This window comes from Rattus norvegicus, chromosome X (genome assembly GCF_036323735.1).
Source record: "Rattus norvegicus strain BN/NHsdMcwi chromosome X, GRCr8, whole genome shotgun sequence".
Classification (NCBI taxonomy): domain Eukaryota; kingdom Metazoa; phylum Chordata; class Mammalia; order Rodentia; family Muridae; genus Rattus; species Rattus norvegicus.
The window spans coordinates 13,443,571-13,461,837 of NC_086039.1; the positions used below are offsets into that span (position 1 = coordinate 13,443,571).

Genomic DNA, 18,267 nt, shown 5'->3' on the forward strand with positions numbered 1-18,267 from the left:
CATTCAAAAGACAGCGCTCAGGCTGTCGGGGAAGCCTCACTGACATTCAGAACCGATTAAAGACCCGAGCCGGTGCCAGGCACAGTGGAGGGTTATGAATTAATCATGGGGGTTACCGATATCTGAGGCTCCCCAGGGCAGCCCCTCTATTATTAAGCAGCCCCACTGCCCATTCCTGACCCCCAGCCCCTACCGCAAAGGGGTAGGAGCGGCGTCTTTCGCACTGCCCCAATTAACAGGCACCCGGTAATGTGAAAAGTGTTTGCCCTGCCACCCTCCGAGAGGTCTCAGGCCGTGTTGCTGGGCCTGCCAGACACGCGGAGCCGAAAGCTCAACCTTTGGGACGCGCTGGAATCAAACCCTGGAGTAAGGGCTGTTCTCAGTCGCTGAGGCTCAAAGACACCTCTATCTTTCCTTCTCGTGAGGCAGGGGTCGGGCTGGTGGGCGATGCCCGAGGCCACGCACAACTGGGTCTGTGTCCTAAGATCCCAGAGGAGTCTCAACCTTGAGGCTCTGGCTATGTTCCAGACATGGAAAAAAAAAATCAGGTTCTTGTATTCTGTGAAACCCCTTCGCAGCTCCCGGCCTCTTAGAAGCAGAATCTCCTAACATCTCCATGCTTCAAGCAACCTGGGGTTGGCCTAAATGGCCCATACCCCCGGGAACCCAGGGACACATCTTAACCGCGGAACCGGCTGTCTGCGCTGTCGACGTATTGTTCTCATCTACCCTATTTATTTCTCGGGCCTGCCTGGCCACAGATTTCTGCAAGACGGAGCAGTCCTCGGGTTCCTCCTGCTTCCAGAGGGGCCATAAAAAACAGATGGTCTCATTAGGAACAATTTATGCATATATATTTCGAAGAGTTCAGCAGAGTCGGGGTAGGTTTGCAGCCCCTGCGTCAGGCAGGAGCAAAATATCACCACTTGCAAATGTTTCCAGTTTGCAAAATAATGGCCTATCCAAAGTAGCTAAGCAACGAATTACTCAAACACCAGAAGGTTGGATGCCAATATTATCACATTCGTCCTGTTCTTCAAACCGTCCTTCTCCGCGGCCTTTGGATTTCGGAGGAGGCTCCCGGGCCTCACACCCTAAGCCTGCGGCTTCCTTTCAATGACTATTTCCAATCTCCAAGTCAAATCACTTATTAATTATAGAGGCAACTCGAGCAAACCCAATTACCCGTAGGCAGCCCTTCCCAGATGGGAAGTCTGTCTCGCACGGCTCCCACAGTGGCCCAAATTCTGGGGAGGCTTCTTTTGCGTCCTATTTCTTTTCGTCCGTGCCCCTCCAGCGGCCCGAAATGTTTCTTTACTCAGACCCTTTTTCCCAGAAGCAACTCCTTTTTCCTACCCTGTTCGCTTTCCATCCATCCAGCTAGGAGACATCCCCGCCCCACAAGAGGCGCTGCCTTCAGGCTAAATTTACTGCCGCGCCAGGTTTAAGCCTTAGGCGTTGTAGACCTGGCGTTGGAATGGCAGAAGCTACAGACAGAGCCCTATTCATTTGCAAAGGAAGGCTGAATGATACGCTTGGTTGGCAACCCCACACTTCCACTGTCCTCCCTTCAGGCCTAGCTTGTGGCTTAAGTGCACCTTGTTTTGTGGGAAATGTGCCAGAACTCCGACAGGCCTTACCCTCGGGTTTGTATGTGATGGTGGTGGGGATCTGACTTTTAATGTCACCACGGTTGTGGCCTTGTGGCAATAATGATTTCCCCCAGGACATGTGCCAAGCATTTCACCTACTATTCATATCTATCTCTTCCCAATCCAAGCAGCCGCCCTTACATGGGCATCATGTCTTCTGCTTTTGCAGACGAAACACCTAAGGTTAAGAAACTCGCTTCAAATCACGCAGCTAGGTGGAAATAAAGCCTTAATCCAAAGCCCTAGTTTCCATTCACAGCTTCAAAGACACCTTCCGGAATTGTAGAAGCCATACGGGGCGGGAGGGAGACTGTTAATTTGGTGCCGAGGACTCAGCCTGGCAGAGTAAAGGCCTCGGAGGTTTCTGGCCAGAGATTTAATCGTGTCCTGGGGCTAGGAAAGGACACATGGGTCAGGGGGCACCCGGATTACTGGCTCCCGTGAGATTGGGGGGGAGTAGGGGTTGCTGTGTTGGTTGGGGCTGGGCTCTTGCAGAGCCTCGGGAAAGGGTTTGGCGACCCTTTCACAACCGGCAAAATCGCTCCCCAGGCTGGTAGTGGGGAGGACGAAGAGTACGACGGCCTCGCCCCAGCGATCTGGGCAGCTCACAGAGAGCCAGAAGCCTAGGGAAGTCCCCAGAGGCCGCCGGCCGCCGCCGCGTTTCCGCGGCGCCCTCGCTAAGATGTGCGGAGGAGGGAGGGGAGCCGGGGAGGGATGCGCCGGCGAGCTGGTAACCGTCTGCAGCGAGGAGTGTAATTGCCCCTGTGACCGCGGGCGGCGAGGGCGGGGCGCTCTCCCAGCTTCCTCCCTCCCACTCCACCGCAGGCGCGGAGCTGGCCGCCTTTTGGCTGAGATGACGCGAAGCACCTACGAGGCTTGGCCCTGTACCGCCTAGCGAGGCCAGCTCATCCGCGCCCGGGTCCCGCTCACCCATCAAGCCCCTAGAATCCCAGACCAGAGCAGGTCACAGCTTTCGTCTCTTTGAGGGTACGCCTTGCCCAGGCCAGGGCTGATGATCAGATTACACTGGGTGAGCCTGCCCGCCCATTCCCTAGAAGGGAAGCAGCAGCTTTCATGGTCTTGCATTTCATCCCCACCCCCACACCTCCAAAGCCCGAGTGCTAAGGCTGTGCTACTCGACAATCCGGGGAAGAGGAGAGATGAGACCTCAGAACGGAGCTCAGTCCCCGAGCTCCCACAGCCCTTAGCGCGTACACTTTGCCTTTTGATGAGTTCCTGGCCCTGGGCCCCGCCAGAGGTGGAGAAAGGGGCCACCACCAGCCAGAGACTCCAGAGTTTGTAACCCTGTGTGGTTTCTGGTTTTTCACTGCTCGTTTGAAATCCTTCCATAGGAAGATGTCTGCCAAGGAGGCCTGCGAGGCCCGGAGCCTCGTTCCACCACCCGAGTGCTAGTGTGCCAGGAGTGAATGTGCACGAATGAATTCGCGACCGCGGGTCCGGGAGGGTTGGAGGGAACACTTTATCCGGCAGCAGCGCTGTGAGCATGACATGCGACCTTGAACCTGGCACCCACGGGCCCCCTGTGCTGCCGCCTTGGCCCAGGCTAGCACCCCAGCGCGCCTCTCATGCCTTCTTCCTGCCCCTATGGCAGGCTCTGTTAACCCAGGCAGGTGACAGCACTCCAGCGCCCATCGTGCGTTGGTCTTTATACCTCGTGAGTTCAACACTAATGAGTTATGGGTTGGCCCACGAAAACATAATGTGTAAATTAGGAATTTAATGATGTGTAAGATTAAAAGCTGCGCAGGGTTGCATTTATTTAAGGCTGCCATCTTGTGTTCGCAGAGAAATTACTTGAACGACACTGACCTCCTTCGCCCATGCGATTGGGAGTGGTGCAAGGGCTGGGTGAGGTCTGGGAGGGTCCCATGCGTTGGGACTTGAGTCCCCTTGGGCTCTTGCAGGGCCAGAATGTGGTCTGGGGAGGCAGAAGGCTCACTTTTGATGGGCCCCTTGGTTGGAAGCCTGCCAAGGCCAGATAAAGCCCCGGTTCTTTCTCAGGTCCCAGGTTAGCAAGGCATCAGGGGTTGCCAATTCCTGGGACATTCACTACACCTTCTAGTCTAGATGCTCTCTCCCACTGTAGGGCCCTTTCTCCCTTTTGTGTCAAAGTTCAGGAAATCTAAGGCAGAATATCCTCCGTTCTTATGTCCTTAGTGAGGGCTTCCTGTCCTGTGTCGCATGCCTGGGCCCAGGCCAGAAGCACCAGACTCCCATCCCCTCCTGGCTGAGGTTTCTGGGTTGGAGGCAGTCCTTCAGTTTTCTCCTGCAGTTGGACTGTCTCACGTGCTTCTCCCATCCAGGGGAGACATGGGAAGCTGTACCAGGCAATGCGGGGCAATCCTGGGGTATACAGAGTCTGGCTGCCTGGGAAAGCCAAGCATAGTGCACTAGAAATGTGTACTTTCCTCCTTAGCTAGGTACACAGCTGAAACGGATTTGGACGACCTGGAAGAGGGAGTAAAAGTAGACACAGAAAGGTTGGGTTCTAGCAGTTAAGAGCACTGACTGCTCTTCCCGAGGTCCTGAGTTCAAATCCCAGCAACCACATGGTGGCTCACAACCATCTGTAATGGGATCTGATGCCCTCTTCTGGTGTGTCTGAAGACAGCGACAGTGTACTCACATACATAAAAATAAATTAATCTTTAAAAGAAAAGGTTGGGCTCATGAACTTTGGTTTAGAAGTGAAGGCTTGCTTTGGTAAATAACAGAGGAACCAGTGCTACTTTGGGGGTGCAGGTGGGGGTGTCGAAACAGGGTTTCTCTGTGTAACCTTGGCTGTCCTAGAACTCTGTAGTCCTGGCTGGCCTTGAACTCACAGAGATCCACCAGAGGTCTACTTGCCTCTTTGTCCCAAGTGCTGGGATTAAAGGCATGTGCTGTCACTGCCTAGTGGGTGCCTAGGGATTTAAAAACAAACAAACAAACAAACAAAACCTTCCTAGAAAGGACTGAAGGAGCTGAAGGGGCTTGCAACCCCATAAGAAAAACAATACCAACAACCAGAGCTCCCAGGCACTAAACCACTATCCAAAGAGTATACATGGATAGACCCATGGCTCCAGCTGCATATGTAGCAAAGGATGGCCTTGTTGGACACCAATGGGAGGAGAAGCTCTTGGTCCTGCCAAGGTTGGACTTCCCAGTGTAGGGGAATGTCAGGGCAAGGAGGCAGGAAGGGGTGGGTAGATGGGTAGGGGAACACCCTCATAGAAGAAGGGGGAGGGAGATAGGATAGGGGGTTAAAACGAAACTTCCTGTGGCTGTCTTCTAGGCTTTGAAAGAGTTAATGGGAACACTGCCACTCCTGGTTTCTCTGTTTGCTCAGGCCCTGCTCTTATCTAACCAGTTGCTAAAGGGTTATATAACTTTAGAAGTTTTTCTTCTTTCCCACTGGCTGGGAGTCTCAGAAAACCTCTGCTTAAGTAATCAAGATAACCTTTTTAAATTCCTTAGGGTCCAAGCTTTTTGGTGTCCTCCTCTGGAGTCCTGTTTGAAAAAAGAAAACAAAACAACAACACCCCTCCCCCCCAAAAAAAAACCGATGAGAGGGAAGACAGAAGAGGGGAGCCTGTAATCACTAATATCCACTGCAGCCTCCCTCTTTGTCATACATACACCATCCAGAAAACTTTCTAAGTGTGTACCCAAGTTTCTGAGAAAAGTTTCTGCTGGACAGTGGCTAGGAAGGGAAAGAAGAGCCAGGTGAGGGACATATTTTCCCTTTGGATGGTAAGGCGAAGGGTGCACGTGGCTGGACTGGGGATCTGGCCAGGAGCGGGTCAGATCAGAGAGACAGGCTGATAAGACCGCCTGTACTGCCACTATTGGAAGACAGATGGTGCGTGGTGACCCTGAGCACCTTCATTTTTTCTCCCTTACGTATGTAGTATGATAGCTGAGGCTAGGGGGTGGGCAGGGCATGACCTCAACCCTGCACCTATCCTCAGCCCAAATCATCTGGTTCTTAGTCACACTAATCTAACTTTGGAGAGTCATACCATGGCATCTCTGCACAGAACATTTGTCTGTGAGGAGGGTTTTTTTTTTTCCCCTAGAGATGGTCTTTTACTCCCTTCCCCCCCTTCTTTCTTTCTTTCTTTTTTTTTTTTTTAGTTTTCTGTTAATGAGTCTTGATTTGTAGCCAAGACTGTTCTTAAACTTCTTTTGTTGTTGTTGTTTGAGTTAGGGTCTCTCTGTAGTCTTAGTTGTCCAGGAGCTCACTCTGTAGACCAGGCTGGCCTTGAGCTCACTGAGATCCTCCTGTCTCTGCCTTGTGAGTGCTGGCATTAAAAGGTATGTGCCACCACACCTGATTTTGTCCTCAAATTCACGCTCCTCCTGTGACACCCTCACAAGTACCGGGAGACTCGGCATGAGAAATCATACTTAGTTTCGAAGGTGCACTGACGTGGTAAGGAGGCCAGATCCTTACCCATTGTTGGGGATTTTCTCCACTGTTCTCCAGTGTCTCTTAGAACATTTTCCCAGGCTTTGGGCAGAAGGGAAAGTTAGGGCTAAAATACCAGTTTGTTTTACTGTGTTTGTGGCCAGTCAGCTCTCATGCTCAGGCTGAATTCCTCCCTCTTTGCTTTTGGGTAGCAGAGGGAGAGACGAAGTGACTGTTAAGCTTCTTTTAGCTCTGATTTTCTGATATTCTCTTTGGCAGAGCAGGAAGTAGCCAGGGTTCTGATCCCCAAGACTGGATGTAGCTGGATGCTTGCAAAAAGCAACTTTTGAAGGATTGGGAGGTCTAAGTGTGGATGGCTCTTTTGGCAGCTCTGCAGAACCACTGTGATAGACAGCTGCGGCTTTGCCTGTCCGTCATTTGGCCCTCCTGGAAGCAGGACTCATACTTTGTTTGGGTGAACACTGTTCTTGGATGCTGAGTCTGTTGGAGTCTTTCTTTCGGGTCTACAGGTATTGGATGAGTAGGACACTTGGTCACGTTCCCTCCTATGAATCTGGTCACTGTGATTTGCTCACAGGTGATGTGTACCCAAGATCCCAAGGGGTGGGGGTGGGGGCGATGTAGTTTGCTGTTTCTAACAGAAGAGAGGATCATATTTTTACTGTAGTTGCCAAGAAGCTGGGCTGACTGGCTGCCTAAGAGTAGAGTAGAGCTGGGCTACAGTCTCCACTGTTTGAGCTAGATCTACCTGAACCGGAACTAGATTCGTCTCAGTTACACAGGCCAGCAAATTCCTTTTCCTTTGCTTATGTCCTTTTGACTTGGTGGTTTTCAGCCCAACTTGCTTGTTATGGAGATGAGCAAGTCATGCTTTCCCTGCCACCTCAAGGAACTACAGAGGAGGCTGTCCTCTGATAGGCTAGAGAAAGCTCAATTTAGGAGGTAGACACTCAGCCTGGAGACCTAAACACCTTTGGCCACTGTGCATGACCTGGGGAGCTTTGTCGTCAACCGAGCTTACTTTTCTGGTACCCTGTGTGTCTTTCCAGAGGTCCTACCTAGAAGGGACATTTTAAAAAATTCCCATCCACTCATCTCAAACAATCTCCCTTTTCTCCTTTGCTCTCCACTCCCACCCTCCTGTGCCCGTGGAGCCTCAAGGTGAACCTGGAGTTTTGTTCTCCAGGAGCAGTTAATCTTTTTTTATGACAGAATCTTGCATTTCAATTTCAAGTTGGTCAATTGAGCTAGAATGACAGGCAATAAGCTCCGTGAGTCCTGTCTCTGCCTCCACTGGACTGAGATTACAACTGCATGCTAGCTACCATGTCTGCCGGTTTATAGGATTGCCGGGGCTCAAACTCATTTCATCAGCTTGCGCAGCCAGCACTTTACTGACTGAGCCATCTCCCTAGCTGCTAACGTGCTTTTTCCACTCTGCTCTGTTGACTCTGTGTTCTAGGTCTGAACACAGGGCTTAGCACCTAGAAGCGCATGCCTGGTGTTTGCTTCTTTGTTGTGGCGTGAATTCCGTTGCCCCCTTCCCCCATCTGCTATGCATTCTCAGTATGTTATCTTCTTCCTTTTGAACAGTTCCTAATGCCCCATGTGTGTCTTCCATGAAAGCTTATCAGCATGTGTGAGCTGGCCATCTTCCCTGCTTCTGGCCTAGATAAATGAGTGGCCCCCTTCCTTCCTATCCTGCAGCAGGCAACCCTGTCACAGTGTAAAATGTCGAGAGCCCTGGACCAATAGATAAGAGACCTGGGGTCAGTGTCACTTACTTCCCGTTCAAATTTCCTTTTGCTTTTTCATCTTTTATTATAGTGCCTAAATAGTCAAACTCTCAAACCCCCAAATTCCTAGAGGTGGTTACACGATGCAGAGCCAGTCCACTGGAAGTGAGCAGACATCCCTGGTAAAGGAATTTTCTTCTCAAATAAAGCAGACCTTGAGTGGAGAGTTTTTTTTTTTTTTTTTTTTTTTTTTTTTAAAACTACCTCCGCCTTTTCTTTTTCCTGCCTGAAACATGAACGCTGTACTTACAAGTGCAGCAGCCATTTTGGCACCATGAGGATGAAAACCATGTCTTCTGTATGATGGGGCAGGAAGTTAGGAGTCTGCATTCTTGGTAACTTGCGTAGGTACATGACCGCTGGGTTCTGTATATTCCTCTGTATTTCTTTTCTTTTTCTTTTTCTTTCTTTTTCAAATGCCAATTAATTAATTAATTAATTGCATTTATGTGTGGGGTATACATGAGGCACAGTGTGTGTCTAGAGATCAGAGGACTACTTTTTGAGGTCAGTTCTCTCCTTTTATTATGTGGGTTACAGGGACTAAAATCAGGATGTCAGGCTTGGCAAGGACTTTACCCACTCAGTCATCCCACCAACCCCTCCTCTGGATTTCTTCATTTATCAGAAACAAAAATCCATTATGTGCGTAACCCATTGCTTGTTGGGATTTCTGTTAGGCACAACATTCCTTTTTTTTTTTTTTTAAGATTTTATTTATTGTATATGAGTACACTGTAGCTGTCTTCAGACACACCAGAAGAGGGCATCAGATCTCATTACAGATGGTTGTGAGCCACCATGTGGTTGCTGGGATTTGAACTCAGGACCTCTGGAAGAGCAGTCGGTGCTCTTAACCACTGAGCCATCTCTCCAGCCCCCACAACATTCCTTTTTAAGCTAGGATCGCACATACCATAGGCTGGCCTAAGACTAGGAATGGAGCTGAGGCACACATGTGGAAGGAGGATACTGTAGAGCTAGTTCTCTCCTCCCACCTTGACTGTGGTACAGGGATTGAACTCAGAGCTTCAGGCTTACACAATGTGGTGGTTTCAATACCCTTGGTCCAGGGAGTGGCACTATGTGGAGGTGTGGCCCTGTTGGAGTAGGCGTGTCACTGTGGGGGTGGACTTTAAGACCCTCCTCCTAGCTGCCTGGAAGTCAGTCTTCTTCTGTTTGCCTTCAGGTGAAGATGTAGAAGTCTCAGTTACTCCTGCACCATGCCTGCCTGGATGCTGCCATGCTTCTGCCTTGATGATAATGGACTGAACCTCTGAGCCTGTAAGCTGGCTGCAATTAAATTAAAAAAAAATGTTGTCCTTATAAGAGTTGCCTTGGTCATGGTGTCTCTTCACAGCAGTGGAAACCCTAACTAAGACACACAAGAAGGACTTTTAACCACTGAGCATCCTTAACTAATACACCTGTGCACTTTGCCCACCCAGTTCCACTCTAGTTTTTTCTGTGGTCCTGGAAAAGTGACTTGACTTTTCTGGGCCCCCATTTCCTTATTTATGGGTTGACTATTTATGAATACCTGTTTTAGAAGGTTTATCCTCCCCCTCCTCCTCCTCCTCCCCCTCCTCCTCCTCCTCCTCCTCCCCCTCCTCCTCCTCCTCCTCCTCTTCCTCCTCCTCCTCCTCATTTTGAGACAGCCTTCTCATGTAGGATGACCTCAAATTTCCTATGTATTCAAGATGACCTTGAACTTCTGATCCTCCTGTCCCCACACCTCCCTAGTGCTGGAAGTAAAGGCACATACCATCATGCCCAGCTAAAGATTGTAAAATAATTAATACATTCTTGTTTTTTTTCCCCCAGGACATTGAACCCATGGACTTTATAGGAACTAGGCAAGTTCTCTACTATAACTTACATCCCTAGTCTTATCATTTATAGGTGGGATCTCCCTTTTCTGGAATATCAACCCTGTGTTTAGGCCTCTTCATGTTAGAGGCCTAAATATGTATGCAGTCTTTTGAATTGAGGTCTGCTCCATCTTCAATTTCTTTTCTTTCTTTCCTTTTTTTTTCTCTGTGTAGCCCAGGCTGTCCTAGAACTCACTTTGTAGACCAGGCTGGCCTCAAACTCTGAGATCTGACTCCAGAGTGCTGGGATTAAAGGCGTGCACCACCACCACCTGCCTCCATCTTCAAAATTTTATACCTTGCTGGGCCTAGTGCTGCAGGTCTATAATTCCAGTGCTAGGGAGGTAGAGGTTGGGGGACTAACATTTGAGGCCAGCCTGGGCTACATAATGACATATGTCTAAAAAAAAAGTCTGTTTGGCTCACTTAGAATTGTGTTTGAGGGGGCTGGAGAGATGGCTCAGTGGTTAAGAACACTAGCTGTTCTTCCAAAGGTCCTGAGTTCAAGTCCCAGCAACCACATGGTGGCTCACAACCATCTGTAATGGGATCTGATGCCCTCTTCTGGTGTGTCTGAAGACAGCTACAGCGTACTCATATTAATAAAATAAATCTTAAAAAAAAAAAAAAGGATTGTGTTTGAGCAAAAACCAATGGTGGCCAGCATCTATATCTTTGGATCAGTATGGGTCAAAGCAATGATACTTGATTATGTGACTTTATAGCCCATGGCCATATAGTGCTATAGTGCCCAGCAGCTGATGAGATCCAGCCCATCCATCTCTCCCTACTCAGGGTATGAACTTGGCAGCTTGAAAAGCCCTGGGGAAAGAAGGGAATTTACACTGCAGCTAGCTATTCACAATGGTACAGACATGCTTTTTCTTTTTCTTTTTTTGAGGCAGTCTCATGTATCTTGCTTCTACCTCCTGTGTGTTGGGATTATAGGTGTGAGCTACCCCATATGGTGCTGGGATCAAACTCAGGACATTGTGCATGATAGGTAAGGACTCTACCAACAGAGTCACATACCTTTTCTCCTCTTCCCCCCTTCCTCCTCTTCTGTCATTATTGGAGACAAGTCTCTGTAGCCTAAGCTGGCCCGGCACTTCCTTTTACAACCAAAGCAACCTCCTTGCTTCAGCCTCTTTAGTGTAGGATAATAGGGGAGAGCTACCCTACCATGCTTGGTTCTCAGGCTTGCTTTGTTTGTTTGTTTATTGTCTTTTTCTGGAGAAAGTACTCGTTAAACATAGTTACCAGTGCGTTGTTACAGATGGGAACAAGTCCCTGCCGTTGGACCTCTGGAGAAGCATTAAGTTCCTTAGAAATCTACTGTCCCAGTGGGGCATGTCGACACAAACATGTGCTGTGATCTCATCACTTGGGGAAGAGGAAACAGAATCAGGAGCGCAAAGTTCAAGACCAGCCTGGCTATATGAGACTCTGTCTCCAGAACATCATCCCCTCAGAGAAGAAATAAATCTACTGTTCCCCCTGAACAGTAGTAGATCCAAATGAAAGTTGATTGGTCGGGTGGGGTGGGTATAGAGGAGAATTAAGGTGTGTGTCTATGAAGGGGGTCACCTTCCCTCACAATTTGTAGCCCCCCTTCTGTGACAATCTCACTGTGTAACCCAGGCTGTCCTTCAATGCCTGCTCTCCTGTGAAGTGTATGCCATTACTCCCAGCTCCTGTTCATCGTTTGCTATTCAAACCTTCCTTAGGCTGCTTCATTTAACCAAGTCCTGCAGGAAGCTGATTGCCTGCACTGCAAGAGTAGGAGGCAGTGACCAACTCAAAGGACAGTCTATACCTGTCCTTTCCCATTGAACACCTATGGACCATTTATCACCAGCACAGATATAAATCTTCCCACTGTTGAAAGCTTGAGAGCAACTAGGGATGGAATTGAATATAGCTGGTGAGAGGGATCTTCGGTGGACAGTCCTTCAGCATTCTTCTGGATTGTGGGGTTACCATGGGACTATAGCAAACACACTGAGAGAGTGAGCAAGAGAGGGAGGGTGGAAGGATTTTTGCAATGGCCGTGCAGCTTCGTGTCTTTCTGAAGCACGTTTGTGTTGACTCACATCTCTGAGGCACTCTTGGGCTTCAGTTTGCGCAGCTTGTGGCTGTGGCTCTTGGCTTTACTTGTGTGATCGGAGGGTAGGGCCTGGCTCTCCTACCCTTTGGGGCCATGCTGCTGTCTCTCTGTTAGTCCTTCTGCATGACATTGGCAAACTCCAGAGAAGAAAGGAATAATTTTGTCTTCTGTTATGTAGTAAAATAAAAGTTGTTGGCAAGCAGGAAGACTGGAAGGTCTTCAGGGCCACAGGCATAATTAGAGTTCTGACAAAAACCAGTCCTGAGGAGTGAAATATATGCACTTCAAGGCTCATGCTTTTTTGGGTATATTTTTGTATATTTATTTCTTTAAAAAGTAAGAGAGGAGGAAGACAGGCGTGGTGGTGTTTGCCTGTGTTCTCAGCACTGAGGCAGGAGGATTGCTATGAATTTGAGGCCAGCTTGGGTTATATAGCAAGATACTGTCTCAAAAGGCCAAATGCAAATAAATAGATAAGTACACATTTTGTTTTTCTAATAAAAAAACATTAGAAGTTGCCTTTATTCCCTCCGAGGACCTCTTGGCTAAAAGTTCCCTCAGGGCTCAGCACTTTAAAGGGGTAACATTTGGCATCCCTTGCTTGCTTCTTTAGAGGGCCGTGTTCTGAGCCTCAGCCAGGCACTTCTCTGCAGGTGTGTGGGTCATTACAGGGAATGCATTCTGGAACCAGGCCGGCTCCCGGCGCTCCATTTCCACATATGGATATTAATTTATGTGATCACTTGAATACAAACGCTCAGCTGTCTCCATAAGTTATAGAAGCAATCATCCCAGGGAGCATCGGAGACACCGAGAGTCAATTCTTGTGTAATAATTTCATATTCGAGCCGGGGATGCCACATCTCAGCCCCTTTGGATAAAATGTGGGCCTGTGGAAACGCTCCCCTCCCCCACTTTATTATTGTGCATTTTATTTCTCCATAAAATACGTTTATGCCATGGAAAAACAAACCAACCCAGGGGGCCTGGCTGACAGTGTGATGGGGGTTTGTGTGCCTTATTGGTAGTTCTGAAAGCCATCAGCAGACATATGGCTGGGAACTACAGCTGGGAGCTACTGACAAAGCTCTTCTGGCCTGAGGTGGACAGAGGTTCTCCTAGGCCCCAACAGTCATCCCTGTGGGAAGTCCCTGGTCCTTTAACACACACACACACACACACACACACACACACACACACACATGCACACGCATGCACACAGGCACATGCACATATACGCACACAAGCCAGCCATGATGGTAATTCCTGTAATTCCTACACTTGTGAATATCTTTAGTACCAGGCTAGCCTGGGCTACATAGTGAGATCCTTTCTTTTTTTTTTTTTTTAAATTTATTACTTTTATTTATTTAATGTGTCTATGTATTGGCACATGCATGTCATAGTGTACATGTGGAAGTCAGAGGTCAACTTCTGGGAGTTGGTTCTCTCTTTCCACTGCGAGATTTGGGAATTGGTTCTCTTTTCCCTCCATGTGGGGCCTGGAGGATTGAACTCAGATAGACAGACTTGGTGACAAGTACCTTTACCCACTGAATCTTCTTTCTAGCTGAAGGTCCCGTATTAAACAAAACAGCAAGTTGACCAGCTAGTGACAATACAAGCAACCAAAGGAGCATGTGGTGAAGAATCTTCTCCAACTTCATGCCATCCACTTCAGGCCTGACTTTTGTACTGGAAGGCCTTCCAGGGAAGTTGACTCCCATTCTCATGGGACTGGCTGTTGGAAAAGTGGTGCAGGCTTTCCTTCTGCAAGGGCAACTGTCTTTGGCAAGATGATCTCTTCGCCGGCTGAGGAGTGAGCAGCTCTGACCTCATGCCCCCTGGAGTATCTTTCCCCTAGGGACTATCATTTTGAGGGCTCCTGACAACACTGTCCATTTTGCTCCAAAGTCCCCTTCATGAACACACCCCCAACCCCCACCCCGCAGTGGCTCTTCTGGGCTCAGCTGACACCACTAAATACTGAGGAAGGAGGACAAAGGGGAAATTGACACAGAATACAAAAACCATAAAAGTAGCCTGCCTTCAAAGGGCAAAGGTCACACCCAGCCTCTCAGAATTTGTTTCTGTCTGCATTGTCATAGCCACAAGGCTCTGGACCATTGGCAGAGGCCCAGGTTCCCTCTGCTTTCTCTATTCTTCCTAAAACCCTCCCATTATCAGTCACATATTGGACCTGCCAGAATGATTCTCTATGTCTCTTATCTTTTCTCTTATGTTTTCTATCTCTTTCACTAAGCCCTATGTTCTGGAAGAGTCTCTTGATTTTTTTTTTAACTTTCAGGTCTTCAATTAATTTTCTTCATTCTGTCCCCATGCTTTCAAATTTCCACAGGTTCTGACATTCTCTTTGATTGCAAGCATGGATGGACTGTCTTCTGCCTTCAGGGTGCACTAGCTTCATGAATCTCTACAGGAGTGCTGGGTAAAGCCACTGGTGCCACCACCTCCTCCTGCCCTCCACCCCCCTTTAACTTCTGTTCTCTCCTTCACTAAATTATCTGTTTCCATTCCCATTGGTTGCCTTTGTCTAACCTTTATGTTGTAAGATTTCTGTAGACGAATTATCATAGTTCAGAAGCTTCTTCTGGTACAAGAGGAGCACACGTGGTGTACATGTGTGGGAATCGCTAGTTGGTGGGTGAACTGGGGTTCCCCCAAAGATAGAGTCTGGGAGGCTTTTCCAAGTTACTAATATTCATACAAGCTGTTCTGGTTAGCTTCAGACATCATGCTCCAGGCTGGTGGCTTTTTTTTTACCTTTATTATTATTATTATTTTTTATCAGAGACAGAACCTCCTTTTCCTGAACTCTTGATCCGCCTTCCAAGCACTGGGATTGAAGATATGCACCACCTCGTCTTCCTATTACTTGTTTGCTGTTTGTTTTAAGGGACTCAAGAGTCAGGGTCTCACTATATAGTTGTAGTTAAGCATGGCCTTCACCTCTCCATCCTTGTGTTCCTGCCTCTCAAGTGGTTGGATTTCAGGGGAGGGCCATTGTACCTGGCTTTCTGCATTTTCAGAAAAGAGTCATTGACATTTATTGTTGGGAAGTAGACACATCAGCTCCAATGTCAACCATAAGAAATTGGGAAATTTGCCCCTGCTCCTTCCTGGGCCTCAGGGTAGGATGGTAGTTGAGATAGTCAGTTGGCCTAGCTGATGCCAACTCTAGTCAGTCCTACCTTCAGGGACCCTTGCTAACTCAGCTTTGACTTTCTTCCTGCCCTCCTGCCTGAGAAAATCTCAGCTGTGGCTCACTCTGCTCTGTGTCACCTGTCACCACCTTTCCTTCTGCTCTCTGTCTTCTAGAGACGTGTTGAAATCTCTCATCTGCTGACACACCCACACACTGCCTTATTACTGGTTTATACCTTTCTGTTCTTTGGGGGATCCTATTAAAGGGATCTGGGGAAGGAGAGGAGATGGATGTACCATTTGAAGTAAGCTAAGCAGAGAACAGGTGCAGCGCATCCACACAGGATCTGCTCTGCAGATGTCAGCTTCTGTGAATGATTGTTTACCACTAGCAGGTGTGCGCACGTGCGCGCGCGCGCGCGTGTGTGTGTGTGTGTGTGTGTGTGTGTGTGTGTGTGTGTATGTGTGTGTGTGCGCATGTGCGTGTAAAGACCTAAAGGCATGTGAGATAAGGGCTATAGGTATGGACCTTTTCTCTTCTCTTCTTCCTCCTCATCTTCCTCCTCCTTCTCTTCCTTCTTCCCCCCCCTGAGAGGGGGTGTCTCTGTGTAGCCCTGGGCAGCCAGAAACTTGCTCTGTAGACCAGGCTGGCCTCAAACTCTGAGATTCTCCAGCCTCTGCCTTCTTTTTTTTTTTTTTTTTTTTGGTTCTTTTTTTTTTTTTTTCGGAGCTGGGGACCGAACCCAGGGCCTTGTGCTTCCTAAGCAAGCGCTCTACCACTGAGCTAAATCCCCAACCCCAGCCTCTGGGCCTTCTAAATGTTGGGAATAAAGCATGTGCCACCATACCTTATGAGTTTTTCTTCTTAAAATATTTATTATTTGAAATGGATTTTATTTATATTAATAGTACATGTATCCCAGTGTGGATGAAAAAGAAAGAAAGAAAGAAAGAAAGAAAGGAAGAAAGAAAGACCCATAAAACACAGAGATGATCTCTATCACACTGTTGTGTCTTAAAGCAGGTGGACTGGAGTCTGTTCCTTTGGTGGAGAGAGTCCCAGCAGGGTTGGGGCAGGTGCTAGGAAAGGCAAGCAATGCCAGTGAAGGAAGGTGCAACTGGCAAGCTACTGTCTAACTGAGCCCCAGCCCTAAGTGCCTCTGGAGTGGACAGGAGACCTAGAAGGAGAGCAAGGGAGCTGGGGGATTCAGCTGCCATGCTTGCTGGACTCAGTACCACAGTGCACCAAGCTCAGTTCTGTCATAGACATACATCTTTTTTGGAAGTGAGAAAGTGCAATTGGGGAGCAATGTCAGGAACACAGCAAGTATTTATGGTGTCTGTGATCCACACATGCATTTATAAACAGAGTGTATGCACAGAGAAAGGACTCAAAAAGTATTGTGGTAGGCAAAATTCCAACCTACAAGGTGCCTCCAGGTTCTACCCATGAGTCCACATAGGATGAGATTTCATTCCCAGGATTCAGTCCGATAGTTGGTACAGTTGAGTTCACCATACAAGTACCCTGTCTCCTAAGTTAGAATTCTTGTTACAATGCGAGGGGTGAGGTCTTGGGCACATTAATCTTAGGTGAGGACAAGCTTGTCTTGCTGGGTAGTGCAGGGCCAAGCCCCACAGGTACTCCTCATTTACTCAGCCAAAAAGGCGGCCAGCAGCAGAGTGCGAAGGAGGAGGCCAGGAGACCTTTCTTTCATAGCTTCTGCATATATGAAGAATAGTGGGACTCATCATTCTCGTCTGGCTTATGTCATGTAGGATGATAGTCTCTAGTTCCATTCGTCCTCAAGTGACAGAGTGTCATTCTTGTCTGTGGTTTGAATATTTCATGGTGTATGTACACCATGCTCCTTTTATCTTTATAAAATGAAAAAAATATGATTTTATTTAATGTGTATGGATGTTTTGCCTGGATGTATGTCTTCAAACCACTTGTGTGCCTGGTACCCACAGAGGCTAAAAGAGGGTATCAGATCCCCTAGAACTGGAGCCATGGATGGCTGCGAGCTGGGAATTGAGGCCAGACCCTCTGAGAGAGCAAGTAGTGCTTTTAACTGCTAAGCTGTCTCTTCAGCCTTCCAGAGCATGTTTCCTTTACCTACTCTTCTCTTGATGACCATGGAAGCTCATTCCCTACCCTGGCTTTGGTGAATAGTGTCACAATAAGGTCAGTATGCAGACGTCTGTATTGCACATGACAAGTTCCTTCAGGTATATATAGAGGAGATGACATGGGAGTTCTTTGTTGTTGATATACATATATGTATATACATCGATATATCATACATATAATACATACATATCATATATATCATATATAAATCTTATATATGATATATATCTCTATCTATCTATCTATCTATCTATCTATCTATCTATCTATCTATCTATCTATCAATCATCTATATGGTCTCATGTTTCCCAGGTCTAAGGCTGGTCTTAAACTCACTGTGTACCTGAAAATGGCCTTTTTTGTCCAACCCTCCTGCCTCTACCTCCTCAGTGTTAAGATTATAGATTTGTGCCACTGTGCCAGCATGGTAGTTTTTTTTTATTATTTTTGTTTTTAATTAACCCATTTATTGTGGGCTAGGCAAGTCTCAGATGGTATGGCTTCTCCTGGTCTTTCGGTTCCTTCAGTCTTCTGATGGCAGACTTCACTGTGACCGCAGAGGTGGTGTTGTAGGTCGAGGGCCCGACAGCCACTGTTTCCATGCAGGGATCACAGTGCCAGATGCCAATGGCTCGTCTCTTCATCTTGGTCTTGCCACAGAAGGTGCAAGTGTACTTAGCGTGCCGGTTGATTGCAATTTTCTTTGCCATTTTCCAGAGGGAGGCACCATAGCAGGTCCCGTTGATCCCAAGATTCCAAACTTTTTGGTGTTTAGCCATGTCGATGGAACTGAAGTCCAAGCCTGAAGAGCAGTTTTTTGTTTTTTAAGTTTTTTTGATTAATTTAAAAAAAATGTAGCTCAGGCTAGCCACCGACTCATGAAAATCTTTCTCCCTTTATCTCGTGTATGCTGGCATTATTGGTGTAAGTTACCATGCTTGGCTACTCTGTGGAGATTTCATTTGTTTGCTTTGTTTTTCAGATAAGATTTTGTTATGCTATTCAGGCTGGCTTCAAACTCCTGATCTTCCTGGCTCAGCCTCCCAAATGATGGAACCAAAGTGTGTGTTACTGTGACAGGCCCGTTTTTTACTTTGGTACAGTTTT

The 18,267-nt window shown here is 47.7% G+C and overlaps 1 protein-coding gene across 1 annotated transcript; it reads right to left on the reverse strand.

The window, feature by feature from the left end:
• Positions 1-17,636: 17,636 nt before the first annotated feature.
• Rpl37al2 (ribosomal protein L37A like 2) lies at positions 17,637-17,939 on the reverse strand. Its single transcript, XM_228717.3, has one exon. It carries the CDS (start codon positions 17,937-17,939, stop codon positions 17,637-17,639), a length of 303 nt encoding a protein of 100 aa, XP_228717.1.
• Positions 17,940-18,267: the final 328 nt, after the last annotated feature.